The sequence below is a fragment of the Astyanax mexicanus genome, chromosome 6 (genome assembly GCF_023375975.1).
Source record: "Astyanax mexicanus isolate ESR-SI-001 chromosome 6, AstMex3_surface, whole genome shotgun sequence".
Taxonomy (NCBI): Eukaryota; Metazoa; Chordata; class Actinopteri; order Characiformes; family Acestrorhamphidae; genus Astyanax; species Astyanax mexicanus.
Window position 1 is genome coordinate 40777997 of NC_064413.1, and position 22731 is coordinate 40800727.

Genomic DNA, 22731 nt, shown 5'->3' on the forward strand with positions numbered 1-22731 from the left:
TTAGAACATAAAATTATCATTATTAAGGCCTCTGAGGTTTCCATTGTTCACCTAATGCAATTATTAAAGTATATATTTCACAAGCAAACAAAATGTGTCACTCAAATCTACACAAAAACAAAGATTAGATTATTTAAAAGTTTTTGCATAATTAAGACAGTAGAAAAGTAAGCATGTAATGCTTTGCTGCAGCAGCTCAAACAAGTTCCCCTGAGTGCTCCTTTTTCAAGCACTAACGGTAATCCAGCATAGTGAAAAGACAGAGTTAATGTGCAAACATCACAGTAAAGTAAGACAGCAAAGTTTAAAATAAGTGAAACTGTTATTGAGTGTATTAAACCCACCTGAGAGTTTAACATGAGATGAAACTGGTTTTTACCTTCCTGTACCCTTCATTCAAAATAAATAACAGTGTAGAAAAATATGCAAATCTACACAATCGACTCAAAATGAAATGTTTTTTCTTTCTTTACATTCTGTTGGGGTGTGCTGAACACTCTTATATAATGTCATCAGTCACACACCGAAATCACCAAGCTGAGCTTCAGGCACAGCTACTGAAAGCCCAGCCTCTCCTTTAGTAGTAAAACTACTACTAATTTAAGGCAGTGTCACCTGAGATCAAAAGCATATTTTGTAGAACCGGTACATTTATTTGTTCCAAATCTGCACAGTCAAGTGAAGTGTATAGCAGTTATTAAGCATCCAATGTAAACTTTCTACGTTCTTAACTTTAGCATTTCTCTGCACATTTAGTGCGGCCTGGGTCCATTTCTTTCCCTCCATCTAGGGGATCACACTTGGCTTGCTCATCTTCATTTTCTTCATCCTCATCCTCCAGGGTGTCGGGGTAAATGACAAGGAAAGCAGCGGAGAGGAAGCCGAGGAAGGATCCTCCGGAAGCCACCATAGGGATGACCCGGACGGTGCCCACAGCTTCCACCATGGAACCAAGAGCTGAAGCCACTAAAATCTGAGAAATATAGACCTGGCAGGACAGGATGGCACAGTCGATCCCAAAGCCTCGGCGAGAGTTTCCAGGACTGTGGCGAATATACTGTAACAAAACAATATATTAGCAAATGTTGTTAATAAAACTGAATCATTTTGGTTGGAAGTGTAGTAATGCTTTAGTCATTTGGTTAAGATACAGCTCTGGGGAAAAAAAAAGACTACTTTTTAAAAAATTATGAGTTTCTTTGATTTTACCAAATTGAAAACCTCTGGAGTATAAATCAAGAGGAAGATGGATGATTAAAAGCCATCAAACCAAGCTGAACTGCTTGGAACTTTGCACCAGGAGTGGCTAAAATTTAGTGTCTGCTGGTGGAGGAGAACATGCCAGGTGCATAAAAACTGTGATTAAAAACAAGGGTTATTCCACCAAATATTGATTTCTGATCTCTTTTGAATAGAAATAGAAACTTCTTTGCATTATTTGAGGTTTGCAAGCTCTGCATTTTCTTTATTATTTTCATTTCTCATTTTCTGCAAATAAATGCTCTAAATGACAAAAAATGTATTTGGAATTTGAAATAAATGTTGTCCGTAGTTTATAGAATAAAACAACAATGTTCATTTTACTCAAATATAAACCTATAAATAGCAAAATCAGAGAAATTGATTTAGAAACTGAAATGGTCTATTATTTTTTCCAGAGCTGTATATAATTCACATATTATTAAAGAACACTGGAAGAAATTTTAACATCAATAATAATAATCGATTGACTTTTCTTACCTCTTTGATTTCGTGATACTGTCCCAGCAGAGCGTAAGGACAGTACGATATACTCATTGAGATGATGCCCATGGTGCTGATTAATATCATGGCAACATAGACATTGGGGAAGACTGCCATTACACCTGTGCCTATAGCAAAGCCCAAGGTTCCCAGCATGTAGATGATCTTAATGCTCAGGTCGTAATTGTCGAGGTACTTCTGAAGCACAGCTTTGAAAAAAAAAAAAAAAAAAACACAATTATGTTATTTGATATAATTACAATTGTTCATTTCCAAAATTACAATTTAAAAGCTTTTATTATTAAGGGTTTGATTTATAATTTGGGTACCCAGGTGCATATACAGGAAACCCACATTCCATGGATGAGTTTTTTTTAAAATAAAAAATAAAAAAACATAAAAATAACCTCAGCACAAACTAAAGGCTGATTCTAGTGGCCGAAATGTAATGATCTAAAACTTTATTTTATTAATCGTCACCTGTCCAATTGCTTGTGATGACAGAATATGGATAAAATTCTCAAAAAAAAAACAACCACTTCAAAATGAAATGCATTCATGTAAATCTATTACTCTCGTATTTAGCTCGCTCTGCAACAAACACATAGAAAACACCTGCAGATGCAAATTTAAAAGCATGCAAATTGGCAACAGCAGATAAGGGTCTAATTAAAGCCACAAAGAGACAGGCTTGTGAAGTATTGTGTGTGAGCAGCTATTTTACAACATTTGACTGAGCTGCTAATGAGGCTTCTAAACAACTGCACACAAATCCACACTTGTACTTCTGTTACTTGAAGTGGAAACACATCACTTCTGTCTCTACTGCAGGCATGCTGTCAATTTGCATTTGTACTGGAGTTCATTATTGTCTATTACCGATGCTAATGCTTTCTTAACATGGGTCATTACTTCAAGTTCTGAATGTTCGCTTTCCTTTTTATAAAGCATTTCACAAATAGAGTTATGAACTCAAATACAGTTTATATACTTTAAAAGTGTTATATGTCCAAATATTCGTGGACACCTTCTTTGAAACTTTACAGTTGCACTTATTGCTGAGAAACAGCTTGTCTAGTTTGTTCAGAGAACTACTGCCAATAGAATAGGACTCTAAAGGTGAAGAAAATAAACATTAACCTATTGGCACCTATTGGAACCTACTGGATGGGATGAGGTGGGGATGAGTTTGGTTGTGATAATCCAATATCCTGACTTCACTGACGTTCATGTCATTAAATACAATCAGATCCTCGCAGCAATGCCCCAAAACAGAGTAGAAAGCCTTCTATGGACAAAAGCAGGATAAACCCTTTTTAATACCATTGATTTTAGAATAAAAAAATGAATGAGCAGGGTGTCCCAATAGTTGTGCTTTAAACAAAAGTGATCAATCTATCCCACCGCCAAACACAAATATGCTTTTTTACTGCAATGTTCCAACACTGGTGCTGCTTTCGTTCCCCTGCTGGGTCATGCATTTGAAGCCTGTGTTATTATTATAGACAGAGCTCTCCAAAGAGCACTTACTCTCCTAACACCTCTAACAAACTAACTACTTCTAACCTCATTTCCTTCTTCCTCTCCTTCACTCCTCTATCCCATTATCTCCCTTTGACCTCCTTTAGGCCCTATCTAAAGATGTTTTGACCTTCTATTACTTTTGTACTTCACTATTGTCGCTTTGGACAAAAGCATCTGCCAAATGTAATGTAATGTAATGTAATTAACAAAACATGCCAAACTCCACACTAGCATTTAAGAAATTCAGAGCCAAGTTTTTAAACTTGGTTGCTCCCTTTTGTGGCTTTAATATAGACAAAGGATGTAAAACATACCTGAGCAGATGGCAGCAGTAGCAGCATAGATAACTAGCCCCCAGCAACCCATCTGCACACCCTTATGGTAGTTCTGAAGAGCGGTCGAGTTCGCAGCAGCCTGTGTAAAAGGGAGGGAAAGGCGTCACTTCTGTTGCCTGAAGTCATTTCAACATTCAACATGCATTTACTGAAAGTAGAGCTCCTCTTACCGTTGGGTCACCTTCATAGATGACCTGACCCATAAAGTCAGTGTAGAAAACAGCCTGAGCGATGATGGAGAACCAGGTAAGAAGATGGCATATGCACAGCCGCCAGAGCTGTGGAGGCATCTTCAGCATGGAGAGCCACAGCAGCTTTACTGTTGTACCGCTTTCTCCTTCCTCACTCTCTCCATCTTCCTCATCAGGGACGGACGATGCGCTGCCACTCTGCTGCAGCTTACGTCGCTGCTGTCGCTTCGTTAGCGCATCAAGGTCATTGAGGCTACGTGAGGATTTCAGCGGGTGTGCGCCGTTAATGCGCCGGCGAGGTCTTAGGAAGCCCACGCGGCCGTGGTAAGAGAAGGTAAAGGAAGGTTGCCTGTAGAAGGATGGGTGTCGGCATCTCACTGTTGTGCTGGTGTTGAGATGACGTCCACCTGATTTGTTATGGTGGCTTGAGGCACATGTTGTGAAAGCTGCTGTGTTGCTGGCACCAGTGTAGTCTCCATTGATGGCTTTGGTAGTTGCAAAGGGGCATTCTTCTTTACAAGAATCCACATGATGGACTGAGGGATTGGAGCACAGACTAGGGTGGCACGTGCTGTTATGGCAGTGATCAAATTGCCTTTCAGCCTCATCACAGTCATGAGATAAATTTGGCTGTATGTCACTAAAAAAGTGATTATCAAGATCCAGAGCCAAGTCTGGGTCAAGTTCAATAGTAGTGTCTGGTGCAGCAAGAACAGAGTCACTTTTACTTCGTACGTTTAAGAACTCCATCTGAATATGTCTATCAGACTGTTCGTCTTCAAAGGTATCAAAAGGTCCTTCCTCGCTGATAAGGTCCAGGTGGGCCATTGGGCGAGGGAAAGAAAGGGCTCCATTAAACTGAGCAGAAGATAAACTGTCCACATCCTCTGCATCAAGTGCCTCCTGCTGGTGAGGGTTATAGGGACGTTCCTTAATGCTAAAAAGGTGAAGGGTCACAGAAATGACGAAGATGATGGCTGCAAAGAAAAAGAGAACCTGCTCTTGGGCCCTGAAGGCACGACCCAAAACAGTGTTCGTCCAGTCAAGACCTCCAAGCATGTAGCCCACAGCTCCTCCCAATCCTGTTCATATAATTAGAAAGAAAATGAGACAAATAGGTAAGAGTCAGCAAAAGCAATTATTTAAATATTTATGCTATAATATGCTAATTAAAATGTTAATGTACACCTTCCTGATTTACAATGAAACTAGAAATGGAGGGATCAAATGGCTGGCATTGGACGATTTTGAGACAAAATATGGACAATGATTTACCTGATCCTGAGAGCTGGTCAGATCACATGATTTATATTTTGCAAGCTCGATGTTCAACTCGATGCCAAACATTTTGCGCTAAACATTTTTACAGTATTTCACATATTTCTAAAATATGTAAAACTATCACACATTTTGGTGGAGGCAGAGTAAAGACTTTTAACACCACTGACTGGATACCCCTCTAGAGAGTAAATCACTTATGCCTGTACAGCAAGTATTAATAAAGCAGAGGTAGTAAAGAGATATGCACTGAAATTCATATTTTTAGTCAAAACTAAACATGTTTTTATATTAATTCTGGCCCTTTTTCACCACAGCATAAATTAAACAGCCTAAATGTATGTCTTGCGTTTCAAAGTAAACTAACTACTATGGTTGACTGAACATTTTTATTAATCCTGCAGACATACCAACAGTTCACAATATGCCTTTCTGTAGATTTTTTTGTAAATCAAAGTAAATTATTCAGTCTTATTTACTTATTTGGTGAAACACAGAAATAGCTTTTTTGCCATTTTTTGACCGACTATATAGTTTATCCCTGGTATACCTACTCATTCATTTAAGTATTTAAATTTCTGTATATTCTAAAAAGCTACTACATCATGTACATTACCTGCTGAGAAGGCATGAATATTGAGGGCCATGTCCTGCTCTTCTGTATCAGCCACATCCAGCAGGTAGGCTCTAATTGGTCCCTCTGATGCATCAGCACAAAAGTCCAGTACCACTACCCCCAGCACAGTGAGAACTATTCCGATGGGCTGGTTACCAGGCACATCCCCTACAGCAAGGCCTAACACACAATTACAAGTCCGAGTAAAAATAGGGCAACATTAAAAAAAATAATAGTTTTATTTTTTTTTTATATATATATATTTTAAAGTCCCTTTTGTATTTATAACATTGTGTTGATACAAAGCTTACTACCACCAGACTGATTAAATGATTTTACAGTAAGTGACAGTTAAACATTTACAGAAACAGCTGAATAGTACACTGAACATGTGAACGAATAAAAGTAAAATAAAAATAAAAGTTTACTTCAGCACACAATGAATATGCAGTTGTTACCATCTGTCATAATTAGATAAACATGAGCAGAAAATATCAAACAGAACCTCACCCACTAGAGATCCGTTAAGAAAAAGTGCCACGCCTATCAGCACTCCTACACAGAGAGCCAGGATGAAGGGCCTTCTTCGACCCCATTTGAGCGTACAGCGGTCACTGGCTGAGCCAATCAGGGGGGTGAGGATTAAACCCAAAATAGGGCTAAGGAACCATGTAAGACTGTAGTACTGCTCTGGAAGACCTAAAAAAAAGACAAAGATTTGGTTTAACAATAAAATTTGTAGTTTACAAATTTCTGACTTTTTTATTATTAAATCAATACTCTCAGCTTTTTACAGGAAGAACTAGTATATAAAAAGTATTTGTTTTAAAGATCATGTCTTGATTATGAATGTCAGTCCTGTCGCTCACTGTCTGCCTGTCCGGGACTCTGGCTCTTGCTCTAAAGACTACAATTCCCAGTATGCATCTGCGCTCTACTCTCCGGATCACGTGACTGTTTTAATTGTCATTTCCTGTTTCCCCTTGTATAAATACCCCTGTTTCTGTTTCCCATTGTTGGGTATTAAATCTAGTTTCCAGCTCTTCTACCTCGAATTCTCTCCATCTTCTCTGCCTTTCGTTAAAAAAGAGCTCTGCTTGTTTGTTTCCTGAGTACTGCTTTAGCGTAACCCCTTCTGTTTATGATAGTGTTCTGGCTTCACCTATGCCTGCTTTTGGACCTTGCTCTCTGCCTTGCCCATGGTTAGTGTTGTTTATCTGCTGTGTATGATCTTCTGCTTCAATCACTCTGATATGTTGTTTGTTTATGCTTAATAACTGATGTTAGCTACACCTGTGCTTGGTTCTCCTTGTGATACTGTTACTATCTTTAATAAATTCTCTAATTCTAATTCGTGTGTGTCTCACCCGTGTCTGGCATTCGTGACAATGAAACTAGGAAACATCAGTTAGAATTTTTTTTACTTTTGGCTCCATATTCCTGAAAAGCGCGTAGCAGCGCAAGTCAATACTGCTGAATCTCAATAGCAGGCCTCACGTATACGCTGGGTGTGCCGCCCAGGGTCAGTGAAATGTATCTTGACCTGTTTAAACATGCCTACTCTTCACGAACCTGCCTTTTACAACACTATAACTCACTCATAGGCCACACAGCATTTATGAAGAAACAGTTTCCAGTGCTTTAACTACTCATCAGATGATGCATTTATTTTTATCGCTGCAATAACGAGCAATAAAAGAGGCTGATGATCCAGGAAGAATTTCCAAACCTGTCTTGTAATCACGAGTCACAAAAGGTTCTGCTTTAGAGAAGCTGGAAACATGCTTTACGCAGCAGGTAGCTGGCTGTGCTTTTGTGCAGACCTAAGGCCATTAGGCTTTCACTTCCACATCCCTATCCACGGTGAGGAAGACTACAAGCTTTAACAAGGCAGGCAGTTTCATTTTTGCCTCGAGTTAAAAGGAACGTGAATCAGAAGTCAGAACCTATTTTCCTTTTGTGTTGCTACTTTCTGTTTTTCTGAGTGAAACACAGTATAAGAAAAGGTCTCTGAGCTGGCCAAGATATTTCAATTAATAATTAGAGGAGGTGGTGGGAAGTGGACGTGAAAGTCAAAAAGTATTTATTTCATTCAATAGTGCTTGCTTAAAACCAGGGACATTTTAGAAGCGTGCAAATTTCATTATATTTTAATATAAGAAAAATGTATTCTGTCCGAATATAGGCTTCCCCATCCTCTTGGCAGTAAGGAGCATGTGGTGGAGGAATAGATAGTAGGATAGATAGCAGATTGTAGACAGTAGAGTAGATAGTGGGTTACATGAAGTTTTTTCTAATTTTAATACTCAGTATCGACATTGGTACGATAATGACCAAATGTGATCTATTTTAAGTGTTTATTTCTTTTATTCCAGATGATTATGGCTTACAACCAATGAAAACCCAAAAATCAGTGTCTGTGACGCTGCCTCGCCGATCCCCAACTCAGGGACACGAAGTGAGCGGGTAGGTAGTGACCAAGGGGAAAAAAAAATGCAGTGAATCCAGCAGTTCAAATGGTGAGCTTTTATTTACAGTGCGAGTGAAAAAATACAAACAAAAACTGTGCAAAAACGGAAAATAAACGCAGTTAAAATTCCTGACTAGTTTCAGTACAGGTAAAAACCAAGGCCGCAAGGCCATAGGTTCACAACTCGGTTCCAGCTCGACCCACACCTGTGCCCCCTCTCAGCATCAGGTCAGCCATCACTGAGCCAGCCTCCCCACCAAAGCTTACCCAGTCCCTCTTAATCAATTAGCCCCGCCCCTAATTTAATGGATCACACCATTTCTAGATATACAGGGGCAAAATGGCTAGGCTTCAGAGGTTCCAGACATAAGACATGAAATTATAATATTTACATAAGGCCTTAAAAAGAACGATTTTACAAATGTCGACATGAATGCTAACATTACTTTTTGATGTTACCTTTTAAAGAATTACTCTACCCCTTACCCCTCCCTGAGGTAGCCGAGGGCCCTTCAGCTTGCCCCAGAGACAAAAAAAAGTATAAAAAGGTAAGTATAACAGGTAAGTATCAATAGGTATAAAAAGTAAGTAATACAGGTAAGTATCAACGCTGGTGATGAAGATAACTATTGTCTTCATCACAGTGTCTCAAAAAAAAAAAATTATATAAAACCAACTGGTACTTTTGGGCAGTGTGCCAAGTCCTGCTGGAAAATGAAATCTGCATCTCCATTAAAGTTGTCAGCAGAGGGAAACATGAAGTGTTGTTGCTTCACTGTGTTATATCATGTCCAAAGTCAGTGCAGGGTTTTCCAGGAAAATCTCTGCTGACAACTTTTTGGAGATGTGGATTTCATTTTCCAGTAGGACCTGGCACACTGCCAAACCTATAAAATTTCTGAGACACTGTTTTTTGAGTTTTTCATAGCTTGTAAGCCATAAACATCAATAAGAGAAATAAACGCTTAAAATAAATCACTCTGTGTAATACATATGTATAATATAAGAGTTTCACATTTTAAACTGTAATACTGAAGTAAAGTAACTTTTCAATTATATATATTTTTTTAAGATGCACTAGTATATAGAAAAATAAAAAGAGAGAGAGCAAGAGAGATTATCCACACAGTCTTGCTAAAGGCTATTGATACATTTTTTTCTATTTGGGTAGACCACTGGCCATGTAATGAATGTAACTGTTCACATACTTGTTGATGTGCTGCACATGTTAATAGAGCCACCCACTATAAAAGGCACTATACTATACAGTTCATAAGCACTTCTATTTGTGCCTCATTAGTAATATCAGTCATACATACAGTTATATCTAAGTAATACTGTATCTGTGGACCTAATTCCACAGCGTTTGAATGTGCAGAATATTGTACAATGCGTTATCAACTGGAATCACTAGCCATGTTGGGACATAAAAGTGAGCCATATTTTGGTTGGACTCGTCATAAAACTCTGGTAAATGTTTTACCCCAACAAGTTGGGGTAAACTCCAAAGTTCTAAGTTAACGTTTTTTTCTTGGAATTGCTTTAAATTGTAAAGTGTAAAATTTTAAGTTATCTGAATGTGAATGTTTAACTGGTCTACTTTAAACAGTTTAAACAGTCAACTGGGGTGTGACGTCATTCCCAGCTCCGGCATCCTCCAATATCTGAGGTAAATGAAGGGGAAGCATTAGCTTCTCAGAACAGGTGCATATCTTTTTATATGCTTACTTTTCTCTTATTTGTATTAATTCTAGAGGCTCTCTGAAGTTGCGCTCATTGAAAATGCAGGGAAAACAGGGGGAGAGAAATGTGCAGACTCACACATTCTCTTCATTCCAGCCAAGCTCAGTGGCATTCATTGTTACCCGGCACTAAATACAAACATCACTAGGAACGGCCTCTCTGTTACATGCTACTACAAAGAGGTACCGCTGCATGACCCTTTCCATGTGTTTAGTCCAATTCTATTTCAGACATCCATCAGACACTGAGGATTTTGGAATATTGAACAAAATAATTTACAAACATTTTATAGAAAACAAAAGGACAATTTTTGTTTGCTATACACTTGTTGCAATAATGTCCACCTACCTATCTGCAGCAGCACAGGTGTGACCAGGGCTGTTTCCATGGCATAGCAGAACTCACGACCAAACATGACAGCTCCATGCATAACCCATAGTCGCTTGGGGATGTGATCCACAGAACCCTCACTGGCCGACTCTTCAGAAACCTCCACCTCCTTCTCTCCACTCATCCTGCCACTCGGACCCTTAGTGGGCACCACTGCCATGTCCAGCACTCGTATAGCCTCTGAGTCGGCGTTCTTGGGTGCCATTTCCACCTGCATAAAGGCAGCTGCGGTGGGGGAGGGGGATTCAACTAATACAGGGATGGGGCTCTACTTATTCCCAAAGGACAAGTCCTACTTCTCTCACGCTCTTTCTCTCTGCTTTAAACATCCACAGGGACAATCCACATATATTCCACCACAGTTTCAGCTAATGATACATTAACCAGTATTTAAAGCAGAAGTCATGTCGCTCCACATATATTTTACTGAGAGGTTTACCGCCTGCTGTAATCAGTACAAATCCATATATGACCCTGTTCGGGCAAGCAATAAGTCATGTTTTCCCAGAGAGTGAAAATGGAATTAGGGAGAAGAAGTGGGAGGTCAGCACAGGTACACGATTCTCTGTGTATCCCCATGGAGTGATTTGCTGATGATATCTAGATGTGAGAAAAAGAGAAAAAATAAATACTATAACACGCAGATCAATCTGATCAGATAGGAATTTGGAAATCTGACTCTTATTTGAGTACTTTCAGGTCTTTAGTTGAAAATGAAATGCTACATATAATCTAGAGTAAACAGGCATACATACATAGGCTGAGCAGTGAAACAATGACTAATTGATTTATGCTTACTAAACAATAAACTTTCCAAAACTGCAATTATGTTGCATTCCAAAGGTCGATTAGAGACTGGTATTGCATCATTATCCTTCACAGTAACACTGTCAATCTAAAGTGACAATGGGAGCTTTCTAGAAGAGCAGAACTTAAAAAAATAAAGCAAAATAGAACTATAGATTTTCCAAAAATTACACCACTACATGGTCAAGCAAATTATGATCCATGCATCGCCACCTATTCTAATATCCCTCATCATTAGCCACATAAACATAAATAGAACGTCTGTGTAGAGACATGTCACTTACCTGAATCTGCCAATTCCTATTCATTCATTTATCTGAAGCCAAACACTGCAAAAAGAGAAATCTATTGAGAGGTGATTCACACATTATAAAAAAAACACAAGAGCACTAGAGCACTTACAGGAAAGATACAACATTTTATACTCGGCAAAAAAAAAAAAACGTGACATGCCGTAAGACTGCCCAAAAGTCCAGATAGTCATGCTTCACAAATCACTGCTTTCCCTTTGCTTCACTGGCTAACCTAGTCCAAATAGTTAACATTTTAACCCTCTGTGCACTTGCTTTAACCTGTTGTGCACCTGCTGAAGTTAAACTCTCTTTAAAGTGTATCTTCAATACACTAAGAATGCTTAACTGTGTTAGTTCACCATCTTTAATGAGCAATGATAAAAGACGTAGGGGAAAAAAATAATTACATTTACAAACAAGCATGTCACAATAAGACTTTATATCACAAAATCAATCAAAAGATAATATTGTCATTTTAGAACAATAATATTAAATGCTCCTGACATAATGATAAAAGAATAGCACAACAAAGCAAACATACCCTTTAAAAACTACAACTTTTTTCCCAAAAATTGGGAAATACATATTTTTTTCTTTACTTACTGCAGTAAACACTGTGTTCACAGGTATCACAGGTATTGGTCATCGTATGACTTTAATTTTATATATATATATATATATATATATATATATATATATATATATATATATATATATATATACACATACATACACACACAACACAGACAAACATACAATTAAAACAATAGGTGATATCACAATTATCAAATACTACATGTCTGTTTGTTGTATGATAAGTCGTTTTATTTGTATTTATTAGATTCAACTACTATTCAAATAATATCTCAAACAATGCACTCCCATATTCATGTTCCAATTAAACCAATTAAACATGAATATTTAGAGTTGGTCTAAATAGTGTTATATTGTTCATTTGTTCATCCCTAGTTACTGTTAAAAAAGATACTGTAATAATCGGTAATTTGTCCATAATTGTCCAAATGTGTCTAAAAACAGGGTTTTTGAGTTCTTAAACTATGTTTTCATATTATCTATGAGTTTTAAACACATAATAATCCTCTTCAGGTTAGCTAAAATTTAAATGGAAAATCCCGTTCCAGAAAGTGTAAATCCGCCCCGGGATTTTGGTACGACTGCCTAGTCCGCTCCGCTGCAAACGAGGCCAGGCCTGCAGCGGTCCAGACAGTCGTACCAAAATCCCGGGGCGGATTTACACTTTCTGGAACTGGATTTGCAAACATTGCTGACTCCAGTTAGAAACTGTGCTTATCATTAAGCTGAACTCTTAATATGTAAATCAAAGACTCCTAATTTAGTTCTTAGTAAACTACGTTAATAAATGAGTTAACCACGTACTAAACAAGCGAGCGTTAATAACAGTTAGCCAGAGATTTCTGATAACAGCGAGCAGAAGGTCTGAGACCGTTTGTATTCTAAGAGCTAAACAAGAGGAAAAACTCACACTTCTCACTCTGATATCAGTCTATTACATAAATACATAATCCCTTCCCAGTAAACACATCGTCCTCTGTTAAAGAACCCCGAGGACACGTTAATTCTAGTGGTATAAATGCCCTGTTACCTCTCTGATCCGTCAGACACTAGGTTAGCTAACCTAGATCTCCCACATCTGCTCCAGAACCTACGAGCTGCTGCTCTCTATTGTGTGCTGGGGAGGGTTGCCAGTCACTCTACTCTCAAAATCCCCGCCTCCAGACAAACAGACCTATCATCACTATGGTTGCTGAGAGAAGATAGGAGGTCCGTGGAGATGCTTAAAGTAGGGCTGGGAGATTAACCGAGTCGAATTAATTTGATTAATAGAATTAGCAACTGTTTTAATGTGATTTTGATTGATGTAGAATAAACGATATTGCACAGATTTACATATAGAATGTATGCCATGTATGGCAAAGATTTTCATATTTTATACTTGTCCTTAACTGAAAACTATAAAGGTTAAGATGTGTGCACCATGTTTAAAACAAAGGCTGCATGTATGCAATGCAAGGTTCGAGGGAGCTGCTAACTATTCTTACAAAAAAAAATATATATTTAATATATTAAATATAAATTAAATGTAAACAATAATTCGAGCATCACCTTAAATTATGCTGTTTGTTTTTTTAAAGAAAAAAAGCTAAAAATCATAATTGTATTTGAGAATTGCTTATATATTTAAAAGATATGAAAATTATTATTTATATATATATATATATATATATATATATATATATATATATATATATATATATATATATATATATATATATATATAAACGGGCATATTTCCTAAATGATAATTTTGTCTATTTTTGAGTATTCTAAACACCATCAATTATTTGTAACCATCTGGTAATCACATGACCTCACTTAGTACTTAAATACTTATATATTTTACATTTACAGCATTGGGCTGTAAATGGACTTCTACAGAGTTTAACGACTATAGAAGTAAGCAGTGGTTGGATAGTAACTAATTACATGTTTTTTACATCTTTACAGATGCATTAAAATATTAAGCAGTTAGATTACTTAGCAGTGATTTACATAATATATAAATAAAGATTTTTTACAGGAAATTTATTTGTACAATAGTTTATTTGTGCTCATACTTATTTATGTTGAGCTTAGTTGGTGCAAGGTGATTGGTTCGGCTTAATAAATGGGCGGGGCTAGGAGCTGCGTCGGAGGAAGGGGGAGAGAGAGAGAGAGAGAGAGAGAGATTCAACAGCAGGTAGACTCCTGCTCAAAACGTGTGTTACCTGTGTGACACTTTAAAGCATTTTTGATTAGGTAAATGATATATATAAAGTATTATGTGCAGCTTATTGCTTAGCTAAGCTTAATTGTGTAAAAAAAGCACACATTAGGTGTTTAACACTGTTAAAATGGCATGACATCTAGCTAATACAGTTTAAATTATCAGCGTCCACTAAATATTCTCTCAGCTTCAAAACACTCCACTCTAGTTTTAAGAAACACTGGAAGGTAAAAAAAATATATCAATCTAGAGTTAGCATTGCCCGTTGTGTGATTAGCTAACTAGCTAGCTTAACTGCTGGACATGTTAATATGTTTGTTTAAGTTGTTAAATTAGTGTACAGGTGTGTTTCTGTGTAATATTTTAGTATTAATTACTATTTACCACACTAACACAATATAAATCTTGTATATGCTCACTGACAAGAGGAAACCTTCAAATACTTCATTTCTATGCATTTTTACATTTACACAGCCCAAAAAGTTGGATACCCTTTATACTGTTCTTCTAGGGAAAAAACAACACACCAGACAAGCTTAAGACCAGCTAAACCAGTTTAAACTTTTTAGTTTAAAATCTAAGATGTCAGCCAAATCTTGCCTAAACATCTTTTGGTTAACTGTAAATATAATTAATGACAATGATTAAAGTTTAAAACTGATGTAATTCAGCCAAAATAATTGACATAAAATAATTTAACGCTTTTTTATATTAACTTTAGAAATGTAAGATGTTTTCCTTTTCCCTGTGAAGTTCCCATTTCTGGGATAAAGTTATATTCCTGCAGTGATGATAAATATAATGCTGTAGACATCCTATATAATCCTATATATTTAAATGTTTTTTATGTTTTTGAACAGGTAATCAATGAGCTTGATGTAAATTGTTTATTTTTGTGAATAATTTACATAATATTGGTCACATCTTACATTACGTTTGCAATATATCTACAGTACTTCTCATTTAATGTTTTTTCCAACATTGTAGTCAGTCTAAAGTCATCCAGATTATGAAAGAACACATAAGGAATCATGTAGTAAACGTAAAAATGTTAAACAAACCAAAATACAAAAATATGAAGGATATATGTGGCTCTTATTGGGGATGCTGTTAACTTACAGTTTCTGAGGTTGGTAACTCACTGTTTTCAATGTATACCATCTATACCTCTTCACATAACAACTGATAGTCTCAAACTTGCTAACTGAAAGCCATTTCAGGTGGCTCTACCTCATAAAACTGACTGAGAAAGAGAAATAGGTGCTATTTTAAATAATCTAAAGTATGAAACATATTCTGGTTTGTTGAACATTCTTTGTTTACCAAAAAAATATATTTTCTTTATCATTTGGATGCCTTTAATATTAATCTACAATGAAGAAATTCTAATAATAATGAAAAACCACCAAATTTATAGTGGATGGATAAATAAAAATACATTTACATCATAAAGAACAAAGAGTGTTGGTCACAGAGATGTGTGAAATTTTAAAGATCATTTGCATCAGTTAAAGGTTCTTTATATATTTTCCTATCTTTGTGTCAGACTTGCACATCTCTATTACAAACATGATTGAGTGTTTTTATCCACTATGCTACATCAAATGGGTGTGGCTAAATACAACCACATCCATTCAGAAAAGTAAGAAATATAAATAGAAATATAAGCAAGAAATATCAGTGATCAAATAATCCTGCTTAGACATCTGTATATTCATTTATTATTTTGAGTTTAAGTAAATCAAACTGTAACATGTTTGTATTTTTTTAATAAACAGACGCCAGAATTGTAAGGGGTGAGGATAAATGCTGAGTCGATGCTGGAGCCCATTTCCTGACCAGTGCTGAGTTGTCACTGTCTGTGAGTAATGTTCTTTTTCTAACCTAGTTTTCTGTAATGTGACAAATTAAAGGACAAAAATGGAATAAATGAGCAGAGAAACATAATGAGTGCAGATGCTTTCAGGCAGGTGTGCTGCATGAGGTACAGCACAGATGGCAGGAGCTTCAGTCACACAGACAGCTCAGCTGGCTAGCATTTCAGTAGAAACTGTGACTATAGTAATATCTGAGTTTAGCTGTATAGGTAGGACAGAATTTTGGAGATGCTGCATTAATTAAGCTGTGTTTAGGGTTTAATTTCTACAGAAATATGATTTCCTGTGCTTCGAAAATTTTTATTTGGTCCTAATGGTAGTGGTCTCCTTTAAGATGGCACTCCCCAAAGTATAGAGCATGAAGGATCATGGGAGATTGTGAACTCACAGATTAGACAGCTATCAGCACCACCATCATAAAAAAACAGCAGAACATCTTTTTGTTCCTGGAATGCTGTTTCAGATCTCTATTACAGTTTCAGATATTTACAGAAACCATACCAAGGCACGTTAAAACTGTCATCATGACTTATGCATACAGTACAAATGCTCAGATGTCTGATGGGGTAAAATGGTAAGCATTGACTGACTAAAGCTGAAGCTATTTTGGCATCGTTTTTAAATAATCCTTGGTGTACTGAGCATCTACTGTCTTTCAAATACAAATAATTTTCACATATTTCAAATCATAAATCACATCCACTCTTCTCCATATATATCTGGCCAATCCATTATTTACAGGACAAAAATAAGAATAAGTTCATTTGCTCTTAACTGAAAGAGCAATTTGTCCCATCATTCAGTCCATCAGATCCCTTTTAAAATGGGCATTACATTAATTTAGTAGATTCATTCATTCAGTCCATACTGTACAGCCTCATCCTGGAAGGCCTCCATGTTGAGGAGTATTCATGTTTGCCATTATCATGCTATTAGCAATGGCAAAAACAGTGCCGGATCCTTTGGAGCTTTTCTGCATGCTGATTATGTCTCCACTGGTCTGCTCTGCTTCTGCCTTCCGGAAGAACCTCTTCATGGTAGACTGGAAGTTGGTGGTGACGAAGCAGTAGACCACAGGATCAAGGCAGCTGTTGAGACTGCTGAGGGTGACAGTCACATGGTAGACGATTACATGGTTTGGTAGGTCTGGGTGGAAGTAGACCAGGACTTGCCGAACGTGAAATGGTGTGAAACAGATGGTGAAGATAACCAGTACTGTTGTGAGAAGCTGCACAGCCTTCATTCGTCTGTCTCTGCTCTGCTGCATCAGACCTGGGCTGGACAGTGCGCACATGATCCTGACTGTGAACACCACAATGATCACCATTGGCACGAAGAATTCAAACACGCTGAGAGCGAAGAGCTTGGACACACAGCAGGCCGAGTGCTTCAGGGCTGTGGTGAGGAAGGAGTATGTGACGATGATGGCAAAGAGCCAGATGCACACGCATACCACTTTAGCTACATTGGGGTTGCGCCATTTTCGCGAGGCCTCCACCTGCACTATGGCCAGATAACGGTCTACACAGATGCTGGTGAGGAAGAGGATGCTGCAGTACATGTTGACAAAGTAGCTGAAAATGTGCACATAGGAGCAGTTAAGGCACTTGCCCCCACTATAATACAGTATGATGCGGGTCGGGAGGGACAGGTTGACCAGCAGATCCGTGACGGCCAGGTTAATGGTGTAAATCACAGACGTGGTCTTGGGTTTCGTACGGTAACAGAAAACATACAAGGCCAAGCTGTTGAGAGCCATTCCCACCATAAAGATCAGGGTGTTGATGACTACCAGGGCAATCCACAGGAAATAGAAATCATTATAGAGTCCCTCATCCAAGTGGGCCAGTCTGTGCAGGTATGGTTCACGGATGGGTGGAGAACTGTTAGTGGTGAGTGGTGGAGTTAAAGTTGAAGTGACGTTCATAGACAATGACCCCTCAGTTCTGGTCATTTCCATGGTTCTGGAATTGTGCCTGAAACACAAGAGAAGAAAACTAGGTGATCTTTGTAATCAGTTTCAAGGTTACTGGTTAACTGCGTTTCATAGGACTGTACACATGATTTCTCACAGTAACATATGAGCTGCTCTAGGTTTTTAGTTTTGTCCAGAACTGGAATTTGAAATGAAATAATTTTTTTAAATATTTAGAATAAAGCATGAAGTCTTAATAAATCATAATGCTTATGGAATTATCATGGAATGAATAATGATTGTGCATTTTTGGTGGTGAACCTCTGAAATTTCTTATCTTCTGGGGCAACCATTCCAGAAGAAGTGGTCATCCTGTTTTATATCATCCTGTGGTATATTTTCCTTGATTGGATATAAGTTGGTCAGGTTGTGGGGCTGATGGGTACTGTCATTACCTATTTTGTCTCAATGGGTCTATACCAAAAAAAGAAGGTTTTCTGAGGGAGCCCAAAATTTGAAGATTTTTAACTTGAATTTTTGTTAAAGTGTGGTGATATTGGATACTATCATGCCAAAATGCAATGTGAAATGAAACAAAATTAGTTAAGATATATATGCTAAGAGATTAAGATCAGTATATAGTACTGTATATACCTCATAGAATTTTTTTTTTGTTGGGGGTTCATTTTTGACTAGATAGACTAAATAGACCAGTGGCTAGCAAAAGTAAAAAAAAAAAGGATAAAAGTAAACAAAGTTAAAATGATCATACTAAATAAAAAAAAATGCCTATAGTGTGTTATATGTTCAGAAATACTTGCAAACGACACCTTAAAACCTCTGAAATTATTAAGGCATTTAAACACCAACAACAAACCATCTAACATTCAATGAGAAGCCTTGACTTTCTTCGCCATAGTCACTGTCAGTTCAGAGTGTGATAACGATCAGCTAAACCACAGTGACGGCTTTAGATTCAAGTCACTGCAGCGTTTTGGCTGTCAGTCAAATAGCCCTGTCAGAGTTTCCTGAACTGGTGAACCTAGCAATTGATGCACTTTCACCTTTTGCCTCGACTGGCTGTGAAGCAACTCACATTTATTGACAGTGGAAGATGATTCATGACAAGGTGTGTCTGTTATTGAATCATGAATTTCTATATTGTGCATCCTAAAATGTGCAAATCTATTGTACTGAAAAAATACATGAAGAACATGCTGTACTTTTCTTGGTAACTGCTCTTTTTGACAAAGTTATTTACATCTTAAATTATTCATATTCTAAATGATTTAAGTTATTTATTTTCTATGTTACATAAGCAGTACTTAAAGCACCCCCAGACTAACACGTAAAGCTTTTAATATGCTCTGTTATTGGCTGTTAGGGTTGTATTGTTTATGGTAAGCAAAGTAAGCAGATAATGATTGTGTTTCTCTTCTGAGTCGTTCAGTTCAAAGCATCTAATGGATTCAGGGCAACTGCAAGAGCAGTTTAATGTAATATTGATCTTGCAGTCAGTTAAATTAGTGTCACATTTATAATGGATTGTTAAAAAGCTACAGGCCTCTGAAATGAATTTATAATTCATACATGAATGGAGGCATTTCTCCAAACGGAAGCTGGCTGCATTGTGATATTGGCTGAGAATTAGGGAGGACAGAAGTTTGTTTAGAGGACTTTAAAGACTCGTGAGAATAAGTTTCCGTCCCACTATTACACCAATAAAAATATACCACTCACACTGGTTCCCTGCAGTGAGTAGAGCCGTGGATATGTGGGTATCTCTGTGTTGTAGGCTATTTATTTACCCTGGCTACCATTTCACTTCCGACCTAATTGAAAGAATACAAAGATCCCAAAGTTTATTTACTTGGCAAAAATGATCAACAAGGCCTGGAGATGGGAAACGAAGTTCTGAAAAATGCCTCCAAAATTCCCCAAAACAGGGGGTGGGATGAAACAAGCTCCTCTTGGCATCTCAACGAAAAGCAACACTCTCTTAAGAATCACCTGGCGTTCACATCAGAACCACCAACAGTGTTTAGAGGATGCTAAAAATACATCAAATATGATGTCCTGTAGACTTTCATTCCCTTTTAAACTCTTTCAAAAACCACAACCATTAACAAATCCATAGCCACCCACACTCCTCACAGCCCAGCCCAGCAGAGAGTTAGAAAACTGAGAGGCCAATCATCTTGTGAGAGAGGTTGTGACCTCATTAGATCTCGCAAGCTTACGTTCAGCTGATTGTGTTGTATAACCTGACTCACCGTCCTCTGAGAGACTCCTGAGAGGGGTCATGCTCGGAGTGCAACAGAAAAACTAATATATCTGTTTACTCGCTGTGATCTGGCTCAGAAAGCCAGAGATGCTCTAATGCTCTCCAAATAAATAACTGACTCCATCAGCGCTTTGATGCAGACAGGATGTCTCTAGCGTTCTGGTGTTGATTCTTAGCAGTGGCAGTGTGTTCCTGCTCTAGTCAAGTGTAAAAACAGACTGATTTTACCACAGGACATTTATACTGCAGTGAATGAGTTACACAGTACAGCTGAAAGTATTTAGACAGTCTTTTTAATAAGTGGATTCAGCCAGTTGCATTTAAATAAGGGGCACCTATGGCTGAAACAGGTGTTTAACTTTAAACTCACAGGGCCTGTTTACACCTGGCATTAGTATCTGGATAAACTTTGACCGGATTCTGTCTCCAGTTCGAATCCTGTTCATGTAGCTTGCCATCAGCTACCGAAGCCCTGAGGGAGCACAATTGTCCTTGCTCTCTCTGGGTGGGAAGATGGCGCTCTCTCCCCACATCACTCAAAAGGGTGAGTTTGATCAGCACAAGGCTTATCAAAACCGAGTCGCTGCACTTTCCTCCGAGTGAGCTGTGGCAATACTGCATCAGCAGCTTGAAAAGAGGTGGAGGCTAACTTGACATGTATTGGAGGAGACATGTGCTAATTTTCCCCCTACTGGTGTGGGTGTATCACTAGTGGTAGGGGAGTCCTAATGAGTGGGTTGGGTATTTAGCCATGTAAATTGGGAAAAAAATGGGAAAAAAAAAGATTTTATTTTCCTGCACTCGCTAAGACTCTTATGGCAGAATGCAATCAAACCCTCACAGCAATGTTCCAACATCTACTGCGAATTCATACCAATAAAAGCTTTACTGCAGCAAAATAGGAATACACTCTTTGTTAATACCCTTGATTTCTTACTACGGTTCATTATTATTAGATAAGAGCATTGATAACTATTATTGCTGCCATATCAATGCCATATCAACTATACTATACAGTCATATCAGAATATTATATAAGACCACTTCCTTGTTTCTACACTCACTGTCCATTTTATCAGCTCCACTGATAATATTTTATAAGCTCTTGGTAGTTCTGTTCCATAATTACTGATGGTCTATATCTGTATATCTGTTTCTGTGCATACTTTATTATTATATACACCACCAACATGCCAGTGTTACCACAGAGCTCAGAATGACCCAATACCCAAATAATAGCTGTTCTGTAGTGGTTTATCCTGTGGGGTCCTGACCATTAAAGAACGGGGTGAAATGAGGATAATAATAAAGTGTACAGAGAAACAGATACAGGACTACAGTCTGTGTTTATAGATCTACACAACTCCTATATGCCCAGTGAAGCTGAGAAAAGGGACATGGAAGTGGTCATACTGTTTTCACATTATGTATGTCGACATCTCCAAAATGGCAAATAGAAAGATAAAATCTTCTCAAATTTGAATGGAACAAAATGTAAAAATAGTTTATTTGAGGTATTTGTTCAATTAATGTTGATACAATGTAAGAAGCGGTTTGTGTGTTCATATTATGTAGTAACTAAAAAATCAACAAAAATAGATATATGTGTTTTTCCCTGGGCAGTGACGATATACAGTATAATTAGAATATCCATTAAAAACAGTAGCTGTCCTTTATATTGAGTAAACCTTTCATGACAAACAGAGCAACACAACTGGTCAAAAATGACAAAGATGGTAACCATTTGTATTTCTTATCTTGTGATTACTTTTTGTAACCAATTTAAATTTTACATTACATTTCAATTACATTTGGCAGACGTACAAAAGTAATAGAAGTTAAAGGAAAAACATCTTTATATAGGGCCTAAAGGAGGTCAAAGGGAAATAATGGGATAGAGGAGTGAAGGAGGGGAAGAAGGAAATGAGGTTAGAAGTAGTTAGTTAGTTAGAGGTGTTAAGAGAGTAAGTGCTCTTTGAAGAGCTCTGTCTTCAGGAGTTTCTTAAAGATAGCGAGAGATTCTCCTGATCTGGTAGTGGAAGGTAGTTTGTTCCACCATTGGGGAACTCTGTATTTGACGGATTCACGTACCTGTGCATTTAGAAGACTTTGGGTTGATCTTTTAAAAGATAAAAGATGTGATAGTAGTCTTTATCCAGTATAAAATGGCTCAAAAGACAGGAATGCACCTCCAGGTTATGGAATCGAGGCCCTCTTTGTGGTAATCTGAACTTTTCTTTAACTTCACTATCTTAACGAGTCCATTTTAAGGATACATTGCTTCTCCGCTGCTTCCTAAATATAGAGAAAGCCTGTCATATCCTCACTAGTTGAATGTCTAGAGGAAACCCCTGCCTCCCTGTCTCTCTTTCTCTCGCCCCTCAACCCCTCAGTCTGCTGCTCTGCCCCCAGACACAATGCAGTCACTCTATCTTCCCTCTCCCATCTCTACATCCCTC

At 37.6% G+C, this 22731-nt stretch overlaps 2 protein-coding genes across 2 annotated transcripts; both read right to left on the bottom strand.

The window, feature by feature from the left end:
- slc45a4b (solute carrier family 45 member 4b) lies at positions 1-13117 on the bottom strand. The gene is made up of 9 exons (XM_007249716.4): positions 13015-13117; positions 11382-11426; positions 10249-10890; positions 6198-6386; positions 5688-5867; positions 3773-4875; positions 3582-3681; positions 1741-1952; positions 1-1057 (listed from the first exon to the last, which is right to left on the bottom strand). Exons 3-9 carry the CDS (start codon positions 10505-10507, stop codon positions 734-736), a joined length of 2367 nt encoding a protein of 788 aa, XP_007249778.3. The 5' UTR covers positions 10508-10890; positions 11382-11426; positions 13015-13117; the 3' UTR covers positions 1-733.
- Positions 13118-15121: 2004 nt separating this feature from the next.
- On the bottom strand, positions 15122-22628 carry gpr20 (G protein-coupled receptor 20). Its single transcript, XM_007249715.4, has 2 exons — positions 22364-22628; positions 15122-18049 (listed from the first exon to the last, which is right to left on the bottom strand). The coding sequence occupies exons 1-2, from the start codon at positions 22369-22371 to the stop codon at positions 16951-16953; spliced, it is 1107 nt and encodes a 368-aa protein (XP_007249777.2). The 5' UTR covers positions 22372-22628; the 3' UTR covers positions 15122-16950.
- Positions 22629-22731: the final 103 nt, after the last annotated feature.